Below are 12,149 nucleotides of genomic sequence, written 5' to 3'. Positions count from 1 at the left end.
TATATATGTTGCTGTCACATCAAATTTCTTTTTATCATTTTGCTTTTATTCCTTAACATAAGTTTCCATTTAACTTAAGTTTTCTCTATCTCAGAGTATTATTTTCATGATATCAATACAAATGCCAAAAAGTTCACTCGGGTAGACATGTTCTTACGTCCAAAGGGTTCCAAACACTGAAAACCACGCCTGAAGGTGTACAGCTGGGCTGCATAGTGAGTGCGAACGTGCCAATCCCCCAAATACGCAGCTGCAGTGGGATTCGGTTGAACATGACACAGGCCAGTGGTTTCCGGTGTCTGAGTGCAGCCCTGGCAATACATCCAGAAGCATTGTGCGATGCAGGTGCACGCTCGAGGATTAGCACTTCAGAGCTGCGCTGTTTGCCTATTGATAGTGTTATAATAACTTCCTCTTCAACATAGGCTCTCTACCTATCAAAAACAGATAGAATGGCATTTCACGACCGAGGTAAAATCGGGAAGCCAGATTTGTAGTGCATCCACCTGAAAATACATGTTTGTCTCACAGCATTTTTGTTGTGTACTCTGTGTCTAAATTCTGATTTTTTATGGGCAATTATTGGGAAAATTATATTTCTGCACACCTATGCCTAGTGTTTCATCATTATATCACTGCTGGTGGGAGCAGGCATCCTCATACAATGACAAATGAGCATATTGCAACAAATGCACGATTCCCCTCACATTAGGAAATAAAGGAAGCAAAAAGAGGTCCCCCATCTGTGTATTTGTGTACCAGTTACTTGATTAATAAAACAACATAGATCCCTGAGCACAAGTAAGAAACACAGGAAATACAATGCAGTCGATGAAATACTACTTAGCTAAAAAACGTGATTGGTCTTCAGATGTGACTTTTTTCCTTATGATTTCTTCCCTTCATAAGGTACTACACCAAGCTTATTAAAATTGTGCTAATATTAAGGCTGGCAGGCATGTGAACACTAGCAGGAAAAAAGGTGTGTGATAAAATTGTAATTTAGGGTACTCACTTCTTTTTATTCTGATACAGTGGGAAAAAGTTTTGAGAAACTTTGTGACACTGTCTCTGGAAATGATATTGAAAGTGAAATTTTTACCCCTCTTAGAGTCAGATGGAGTGAAGTCAGGTTTATTTTTAACTAATATGCTAGTAAATGGGACATAGAAGTCACAAATGGAAATGATTTGAATGAGTCTAGATTGGAAAGGTGCTATTTTAATGGAATGACTCGCCTTATTATAACAAGGGTGAGGGGCTCACAGGATGGTAAAGGGTAGTAAGTAAATAATAAACAGCATCACCAGAAAAGGGAAGAACTATTGGTTGCAAAAGTGTCAGTTCACAGGATGTTGCAAATTATATCAACTTACTGAGACATTCATTAGAGCTTTGTTGGACTGTATTCTGATGAGATCTCTATTTTAGTATTGATGTTTTCTCTCTGATATGTTAGGATATATTTGGGTAAATCACAATTTGATGTGTTTATAGGGAAGTGTGTGTGTGCATGTGTGACGTTGTGTGTGGTGTGTGTGTGTGTGTGGTGTGTGTGTGGGTGTGTGTGTGTGTGTGTGTGTGTGCTGAAGAAGAAAAAGGCAGTAAAAACAAACTGCTGTTACACCATTAGAACCTTTTAGTAGGAAAAGTAGAATAAATGAACTGCCGGTCTGCGTTCTGGGCTCATCTGTCTGAGGGTAGACAATCTGCGATGGGTGCCTCGTTTACATTGTGTAGAGTTAATCTCCAGAACACTTGTTTCAGCCATAAGTGGAGATGTTTTCTGCTCCCTGCTTTTCTAGACAGCTACTTAGGTGTTATGAAAGCTTATGTTAGTGAAAAAAGGGTAAACTTGAAATAAAAAAGAAAAATGAGAACAAATAAAAAACGGACTTCCATTTATAGAGTTGTCCACTTGGAAACAATGGTAATTTTAAGATGCTGCTAGAAACATTAACAACCACAACAAAACTAATAGAGGAGCATAATTCCCATGTAAAGCAGAAATAAAGCCATTTTGTTAACAGTAATTAAGCAGAGAAAACTCTCAGATGTCCTTCGCCCCTGGCCACAGCACTTTAGAACTCGCTTATTCATGCCCTGACTTATAGGTTTTGGTTTTCACATTTCTAAGACACAATTATTTCCTCATTATAAAAATTAAATCAGATGCATATCTGAAGTTCTAATGATAGAAACTATATGTGTGTTTTCCGATGTACAAATGTGTGGGCTCCTGAGGCAGAAAGCAAGTTTGAAACTAAGCAGAGGAAATCCTTTTTATGTTTTCTAATATTTCCCTAAGTGGTAACAAATTAGTTGCCAAGTATCTCTCTTTGGGTGGTGTGGTTTAGTGTTTCCAAGACTGGGAAAATAAACTTAACTTCTGATTTGTGATAAATTCTCGCCTGAGAATGAGACAGATTAGAATAAAGATGTAGATTTACTCTGAAGTAAGAAATTTCATGGACTGGTTTCTGGACATGTCTCCTTTGCAATGAACACCACTGAGTCATAACATGCAAGGAGTATTACCCGTTGTCGAAATGGCCATACATTCCTAAAGATATGGTGATTTTACAATGTTAAAATCACACTGTAAGCATTAAACATGGTGTCCTTTATGGAAGATTGCTAAAATCCAATAATTCAAGAGCAGATCATTTGATATATTGCCTAAATATTTTTCCTTACATACACATAACTTCCTCAATGACAGTTATTTTGAAGATATATTTGGCACAACATGATTCCTTACCTACCATCTCTAAGATTAAGTAATTAAACTGCTTAATCTACATTAAAAAGAGAGTGCTTTCACCTGGTGTGGCTCAGTGGCTGAGCATTGACCCATGGGCCAAGAGGTCACTGGTTCGAATCCTAGTCGGGGCACATGCCGGGTTGCAGTCTCGATCCCCAGTAGAAGGTGTTCAGGAGGCAGCCAGTTGATGTTTCTCTCTCATTGATATTTCTATCTTTCTAGCCCTCTCCCTTTCTTTATCTCTAAAAAAAATCAATAAAAACATACTTAAAAAAGAGAGCTTTCAGATATGTCAGCCAATGTGAATATGCATATTTCAGACATCTTTATGTCTAAATCAATTTGCATTGTATAAAATTCTAAAATCAGAAGTAGTCAAGTTGTTTGGCCAATGGTAGATTTTAGATAAAAAGAGGTATACATATATATTCATTCATTATATATGTGATGCTTTATATATAAATATTTATATTTTATATATAGAGAGTATCCAAAAAAATGTAAACACACACTTTGAATGGTTATAAGGGCAGTGTTTATTAACATGTATTTCATTTTCAAAATTGAGCTATCAGCTGTTAAAGTGTATATACATTTTTTGGGAAACCCTATATTTATGTTATCACTCATATTATGAATATAAAACATTTTTGTATATTGTAATGATTCACCTGTACGTTGCTTATGGCAATTATTGATAGTTAATTTTCAGAAATGCATTGGTTATGTATTTGAGATTTCAAATTTTATCTGTACTATATATCCTGGGAAAAGCTCAATTTTCTCACACACACAAACAAAGATGTGTGTGTGTGTATGTGTGTGTGTGTGATTTATGGTATAGAATGAACTGCAATACTGTAGTCATTTGATTGACTTTATATCATTTGAAAAAATATCTTATAAATTAAGATGCAAAATTAAACTATTTAAGATGACAGTATTTAGATGACAGTATTTAAGATGACAGTATTTAGATCCCTCCCTAAGGGAGCTTGTGCAATAGTCAAATGAGGCTATATGACTACAGCAAATGATTCTTAATGCTAAATTTAATGCTAAAGAAGTATTCCAATTTATCTGATGGTCACATGATTCTTCAGACAATCATACATTTAAAAAATTAGAAATTGGAAACTTTTTCTATAGGCAGAACTGTCCAGATTTTTAGCTGTTGGACTTCAGAATTGCTTTGTCTTTGCAATATAAACATGCTTATTTCTCAATTTTTCTCATCTGCATACCATTTGGATTAGTCCATTTTTCTGGTAGAGGGTGAATTCTGTTGAAGAGAAATCATGTTATATTGAGTAAAGGATTAAAATAAAGGTAAATAATTCCCTTATAATCTCAGATTGCTCCAGAAGACAAAAGTAAATCTTGGATCAATTATTTTTGCTTTGATTTCTTCTGCCCAGTGTCTCTAAAATTGTTTTCTGATACAAATATTTGTTTTTGGTTACACTCATTTATGCAAATAGGGGCAGTCTTTTATAATTTGCTTTAAAAAAAATCCTATAGCTTCTAATTCAATATATCTATTCTGGGATCCATTTTCTCTAAGATGCAGAAGTTTACCTACATTTATAGTTCTAAGGCTTGAGAAAACACTCAACAGTATTATTCTTTATTATACACAGGTTATTGAGGGGATTTTGCAAATATATACAAAAGATACACGTGGCAGAAATCCTCCTAATGCAACTCCCTTTCTTTAAAACGTTTCCCCCTCCTCTTCCCTCTCTGCTTCCCTCCTCTGCCTCTCACCCTTCACCTACCTTCTCTTCTTCCCTCTTTCTTTCGTTTTTTTTTTCTTTTTGGTCTAGCTAATCATACATTATGTGTCTCTTTTCTGTACCAACCTATTTATCTTTTTATTGATGTTACTTCAAAAATAATTTTACTATCATAAATTCTTATTTGACCCCTGCAGTTATTGTTTACTTTATGCTCATAGTTTCTGCTGCTAGTGCAAAAGTGTCCGTTCTATTTTCTTCACTGTCTGTGAACTGCTGCCATCAAAATTGCAGCCTAATCACAAGGTGAACAGCTTATAATGTATCACAATCAACACTCAAAATTTGCTCCCTAGGATGTGACATGAAGGAGTCAAGTAAAAAGCTGCAGATTTTCAGCAGTAAAGTGCAAACAATCATTTTATGTTGAAAATCAAGGTCGATTTTCACTTTCATATATCTGCATTATTCTATCACTTTCACTCTCTTTTTAAATTCATATTGAATTTATTCAGTGTTAGGCTATCCAAATAGCTGAAATTGAAGGCCAGTCACAATTGGAATATAAAACTATGTTATTATGTTTCAAAGAGAGTGTATGGATTGCAAATGAATTTTTTAAAAAAATTTGACTCTAAAAGATTCAAAAGTATCACCAAGTGAAATAGGTAGTAAAGTGTTCTACTGTATTTTTGGAAGACAAAATTGGTTGAATGAAATAATACCTTTTTTTCCTAATACTTACTGGCACATATATGGAAGTATTATTTATGATTCCCATTCAGAATAGGTAAAGAAAATAGATACCAGATATTAAACTTTTCAGGATATTTTTTTCTATAAAATTTCTATTGTACTTTAAATCTATACAGGAAGGCATTTTAGAAAATGTTATGTTTCTGGATCCTTCTTCTTCTCTTTGTGTTCATCTGTCCAACAATTTCATGTCAGATAACATTTGAGTCTCTGGGTGAAAGATCAGTTGGAAACTGCATTTCAACGTACTTACCTGCATTACATACTAAACTTAACATATTTAATTTGCTCACAGGTAAATATATTTTAAAAAAAACATGACAAAACATGACATACCTAAATATGTTTCAAATGTTTCACATGTTAATGATACATGCTAAGTAATGCCACAGTATTTTGTTCTGTCATGACAGTATTTAGATAAGTTTAAAAAATGTTAATGTCATAGGAAATTATTTCATCTTAAAATCTTCTGGGATAAATCAAGTTGTATTGTATATATATTTTTCTTTTTTGGAGAGGGAATTATTTATGGGTTTTAAATATAAATTCAGATTTTATTTATGGCTTTGAAAAGTAACTGTATAAATTTATCAATGCTATTAAATTTGCTTCTCCCTATTTTAAATATCTTTCATGTGAACATTTTTCTCCTTGCACATGACACTATAAATTTGTCGAGATCCTCACGCGTCAATTTAGTGACACTCCCAAGGGTTCTTAAATATGTAGGGAATTCTATTCCCATCACACAGAGGTAAATTGTAAATATCCTCTCCTAAAAAAAGTTTCTGATTTAAAGGATCATTAAACATTAAGGGGAATAGCTATTTCAGATGAAAAGGACAACTACGAAGACGAAGTTCAAAGTTATAGTTTAAAATATTGGGGTCATGGAAGTATGCAGCTGTTCTCATAATGAAGAAATTTTCTTTCATGTTTTCTTGTTCAGCATCTTTGAAATAATGGTCATTAAAAAAGCTTTATTTAGATTATCTATATTTCTATGGGCAAAAGAGAGAAGCAAAAATTCTCACAGAAAGCACTATCATTCAAAATAGGAAATCATGATTTGTCATTCACTCTGAACTATATCTGTTGACTAAATCCATTTTCACCTACTTACACCAAAAACAAATATCTAAAGTGAAAAAAACTGATTATATGATCCATACCCATATCTAATAAAATAGAAATGTGCACTTTTTGACAAGCTTATTCATAACACATTCTGATAAAAATTTCCATTTGCTACTCTCAGCAGGAAAAATAGGCTTTTAAAGGAAAGCTTTTATTTTATGCTGTCACCAAAATAACAATTACAAGGAAAATAGGGATAAAACATTTAAAAATAAGCTTAGGACTTGTTATAAAAGTCTGCAATCCAGTTTTTGCCCTGTTATCTGGTTTGAAAAATTAATCCGAGTAATCCTCTTTGAAGCTCACTGTTTCCAGGATGGGTTATCCAGAACAAAGACTAACTGCTATCCCAAGGGCATTAGTTTTCAGTGTTGTTCTATTCCACTGAGAATGATTCTCCAATGGCCACGGTTTCTTCTTCCCAGGCTATGGGAATTCATTAATATCTAGAGACTAGACTTAAATAAAACCATTGTCTCAACCAGCAGGTTTATGCAACCATCCTGAAATGTTTTAATTATTGTTTTCTTTTCCTTTTTAATTAAGAGACCAGAGGTCAAGCAGGCCCACTGGGAGCTGAGCGGAGCCTTGGTGGAAATGTAAAGGCAACTCTAACGATGGGACTTGCTGTTTTTTGTCTTGCAGAACCAGAAGAGTGCATTAATTGCACAGATGAATGCCGAGTGCTTGGTCATTCTGACAGGTGTTGGATGCCACAGTTCCCTGCAGCCAATCAGGCTGAAAACGCAGATTACCGCACAAATCTCTTTGTACCCACAGTTGAAGCTAATGTTGAGACTGAGACTTACGAAACTGTGAATCCCACTGGGAAAAAGACCTTTTGTACATTTGGAAAAGACAAGCGAGAGCACACTATTCTCATTGCCAATGTTAAACCTTATTTAAAAGCCAAACGTGCCCTGAGCCCTCTCCTCCAAGAGGTGCCCTCAGCATCAAGCAGCCCCACCAAGGCGTGCATGGAGCCTTGCACCTCAACGAAAGGCTCTCAGGATGGTTGCGAAGCGAAACCGGGAGCCCTGGCCGAAGCAAGCAGCCAGTATTTGCCCACTGACAGTCAGTATCTGTCGCCCAGTAAGCAACCAAGAGACCCTCCCTTCATGGCTTCCGATCAGATGGCAAGGGTCTTCGCCGATGTCCACTCCAGAGCCAGCCGGGATTCCAGCGAGATGGGGGCCGTTCTCGAGCAACTTGACCACCCCAACAGGGATCTGGGCAGAGAGTCGGTGGATGCGGAGGAAGTCGTGAGAGAAATTGATAAGCTTTTGCAGGACTGTCGGGGAAATGACCCTGTGGCTGTGAGAAAGTGAGAGGAGGAAAACAAACAACAACAAAAAAGCATTGGCATTTTCTGATCTCTTCTGTTGATGTAAAAATGATCCCTCCTGGTGACAACCTGGTTGAGGGATGAACAGACCAATGCTGCTTTAAGGCTTTCCGTGAACATCTGAAGTGCCCACAGTATGTCCTTTTCACTGCTATTTTTTTTTCAGAGATAACAATGGTTGTGTTTTGACCAAACTTATATTAGGACAGAATTGATGATGCTCAAAGAGGAAAGAAAAACAGAAGAAAAAGGAGGATGAGGAGGCAAGATACCTTTTGACAATCTGTTAGGAGGTATGCGTGGGAGAAGTGAAGTGTTCCTGATCACTGTAAGACTGTCCTCCGTGACTTATGCTGACTCCACTGTTTACCTATAAACCCCATACAAAGCAGGGTCATAATGTGTGCTCTGTGGTGGATTTTTAGCAGTCATCACAGGCTTCTACTGAAAGTCCCGCAAAGACCTTGCAGTAGTCCAAGCTACACCAAACATGAATACATATTTGTGGTAAGCATTTCTGTATAAAGTTACCTGCCACACATATCAACACAAAGAACATTCCATATCATTAGTTGAAAAAAAATTTTAAAAATACTTGGTCATTTGTAAGACACCTCATGTCGTATAAAAGTTAAGTGTAAAAAGATATAGTCCATTTTGTCCTGCACACACACAGACTAATTCACTTCATGAAAAGAGGAGAAAATTTGACTTTTTGAAATTTCTCTTTAGCATTTTAGTGTCCAACAAATATATAAATAATGATAGATCTATTTTTAATTTGAGCTAGAAAGATTCTGAAAAAATAGTTCCCATTGAGTAATACTATTCAGAGAAAATTAACATGATTAATGTGTTTTACTTATTTGTGGACACTAAAATAGCTTAGGAAAGGGAAAATGTCTTAGACATACACAAATCACATGATCATTTATATGTGCAAATGTAAGAAGATTCAATGTGTTTACATCAAATGACATATTTTTATTGATTTATTGCAGATTCAGTGCATATGAGCCAAATTGTTGAGTGTATAAGAGCTATATTGTGTATTTTATTAAATTAATATATAGTTGTGTTGCAAAAATATTTGGGCTTATATTGTAAATGGCAAGTGTTGCCTCAGTAGCTGTCGAACTCTATGAGTTTTGTTTTTTCCTGCTTCCTTTTCCCCATGGAGTGTGGGAAGCAGTGCCTCAGAGCAAAGTCTCTTGTTTAATGTATAGTCTACCAAGTACTACAGTACATAATCTGTTCAAAATGTGTTTGAGTGAGCCGATGGAGCTATCTGAAAGGTCAAAAAATACATCTGTCAGTCATGGTTATGTGCAAGTCCTTGTAGAAGCTTTTATTAAAGTCATGCTAAATCACAAGAATGGCATTTGTACCAATACCTGAAATTTCTTCATGTTTTCTCAATAACATACAGTTTCTGCCTCTGTAGATATCATACTGTTGATTGGTTTTAAAAGTATCTTATGTGGTTCAAGATGTGTGTTCCCCTTGATTTCAAAACCATGAAAAATGCTTTAATGCATGTGTGATACCAGCCCTGGTTATTTGCATTGTGTAGTGTTTTTCAAGAGGCCTGGGTCTTAACAGAATGTTTTCCATTTTTCTCAATGTGCTTCTGCCTCTTTTTATTGGTGTCCTTTGAGAAAAATACACCTCCTATTCCTTCATTTGCTTGCACTTTTTTTCTTGTGTCATTTAGCAAGTTTCAAACTTACTTCCATGTGAGGCTAGGAAACCTCAAATTTCAGGAATTGGGAAAAATAAAATTAGCACTTGCAGAAGTAGCAGCAGATGGGAAAATGCCTTGATTGACATTTTCCTTCAGTGTTAAAATTTTTTGGCATTTTACGGCTTCATGACAAACAGCTTCCAGCCCATACCTTAGAAAATGTGGTGCTGAGTTAAATAAAGGCTGTTTGTGCACTGGAGCAGAAAAATGCATTATTTGCAAACTGGTGGAGAATTCTGTGCCTTCTTTTCTGGCCACCAAGCCAGTGTAGAAACAGCATAAATGTCATAAAATTCCTAGATTAACAAAAACAAGAGTGAAAACAAACACTGAACTGAAGTAAATTTTGTAATTTTAAACCTCAACGAATTCAACTGAAAGTATTTCCCTCAAATGCTGTCAAGATTTTAGACTGTACCTCCTTTGCAAATTGCTTTGAAAGGAAGAGTGAACAACTCCCATCAGCCTTATTCTCTGGGGAACTGTATTTGGTTCCTAGTAACAGCCTTTCCAAAGCTCTATTATTGGTTTTTATCATTTGTAAATGTTTAAATTAGAAAAAAAGGGATCTTGTACATGTGAAACCGAATTGACTGTCTATGTTTTGGACAATTTATGTATCTGAAATGTGTTGTCTCTGTTATATGATGTTACTTTTTGCCGGGAGACCACAGGTTGATTTAGTTTGATAGCAGACATTTGATGGATTTCCATTTAGTCTTACCAAGTGTTGCTTCTCTCTTACTAGACAGATAGCCACTTAGTAAAATCTAAGGCAGTATGTAACTGACATAAAAAAGAGATTAGGGTTTATTTTTAAAACATTCTTAACTTTGAGTAACCAGTTGTTCAATTTAGTATATGTGTCTGAAGACATTACAATGCTATAAGACTTTAAGACTTGGTGTGCCAATGTGTGAGGGGTTTCGCTTTCGGCTCTCTGTCACCAGTGATTTACTAGTGTTAGCTGTTTAACACGTTATCTGCATTTAGTAGTGGTTATTTATTTGCAAGTTGGTGGTAATTCAGCAGTCAGGACTCTAAGCTTTTTAACTGAATTGAGGGAATCTTGCTCTTCTTCATGCTGGCAACTACCTTTATCACAGACCTCTGGTGCTTGACTTCCAAGGAAGTCTATGAGATGCCAAAATCACCCTTTTGGGGAGCAACTTGCTCTAAGAGGTGATACACAATCCAACATCGATGTTTCAAGGGGTTTCAGCATCATTCAGAATATATAAAATTAATTCACATCTCCATTTACTAACCCTCAGAAAAACTCCACACATTCAAAATGAATACTTTGATGATACTTTTTCTTTTAGGTTCTTAAATAACTGATGTCAAGCACAGAATAGTAATTTATATGAATTTTCATAAGAAAGTCAAAGTTTTAAAAATTGTTTACTGATGAACTAAAAAAATCAGTAACAAAATCTTTCCATAACATGCTAATGATGAAAGATCTTTTCATCAAAGTTAAAAGTAGTAAGAATCAGTGTTAGTTATACCTATACCAAAGTAAACATTAAAGAGACATTTCACACAATTTCAAACAATGCTTTCATATTATTTCTTAACCTGACATCCAATTGCAGGCAATATACAAAGATTGGCTCACTGCTCTATTAATTAATTGAATTCCTGATTTGGAAATTGACTTGTTTTGTTTTCCTAAATTAGCAGAGATCTTGTAAAATATGACTTCCCTGTAAAAGATCTAGGCACTGCTCAATTTAAAAAATGACACCATAAAAATATGGTCATGTAGTAAGAGAACAGTATGCTTTATTAGAACCAGGTTAAAAACTGTTCATTGCCTAATGGAGTAGAAGTTGCTGAGGTCAACTGGGAAACTGAGGTCTGGCATAATACATGCCCACTCATCATTGTCTAATTATATTATATCATTTTGACAACAGACAGCATTTATTAGAGCATTAATTCAAATGAGAGTTTTGGCTATCAAGATGTGTTTTGAAACATAATTGAATGAGACCTGATTAAAGGCTGACTTTCCTGGCCCCAGTGTTTTGCAGGTTGGCTATTTCCATATATCAACTCCATCACACCATAAGGTTCTTAGCTGCACCAAGTGATTGGTGAACAAAGACAACAACAAAAGCAGCATACATTTTATGGATTTATCTCAATGCTATTATTTAATGGCTGTGTTTATGTGACCTATCTGGAAAATGAGGACTCCGAATAAAAAGCTATTACTAATAGTGGCATTGCATTCCCTTGGATTCATTAACACACAAGTGATGTGTTACACACTGCATGCCCCAGGGATCCTGGTCATAATTAATTTGGGAAGCAACTGTGGCAGCACAACTGTTTATGCTAGTGATTTGTTTGCCAGTAAAATAAGATTTTAAAAAATTTTATGTAACAATAATGTCACTAAGTTCTCTCAGAAATGGGTTAACAGTCATCCAGATTGTTTAGATAAGTTGACTAGTCAATTTCCAGGGATTCATACTATAAAGAAACTTGTGGTTTTTAATATTTAAAACTGGTTTGAGGGTAATTTGGTATAAGATCCTACTACTCCAGGATTTTAGAAATAAGCCCTCTCATAATCTTACATCATTGAAGAGAGTACATATTTATAAATGACATTTTAAAGTAAATACATGTTCTTCTTAGCAACTTAAAATA

The 12,149-nt window shown here is 35.2% G+C and overlaps 1 protein-coding gene across 1 annotated transcript in view; it reads left to right on the top strand.

The window, feature by feature from the left end:
* The window catches only part of PCDH17 (protocadherin 17), a 95,340-nt gene extending 86,206 nt beyond the window's left edge, over positions 1–9,134 (top strand). The window contains exon 4 of the mRNA XM_006090529.3: positions 7,042–9,134. Coding sequence (XP_006090591.1) covers positions 7,042–7,724 — 683 coding nt within the window. The 3' untranslated portion in view covers positions 7,725–9,134. The remainder of the gene's footprint in view (positions 1–7,041) is intronic.
* Positions 9,135–12,149: the final 3,015 nt, after the last annotated feature.

Source organism: Myotis lucifugus, unplaced genomic scaffold (genome assembly GCF_000147115.1).
Source record: "Myotis lucifugus unplaced genomic scaffold, Myoluc2.0 scaffold_74, whole genome shotgun sequence".
Lineage (NCBI taxonomy): Eukaryota > Metazoa > Chordata > Mammalia > Chiroptera > Vespertilionidae > Myotis > Myotis lucifugus.
This window is presented reverse-complemented; position numbering and strand designations above follow the sequence as displayed.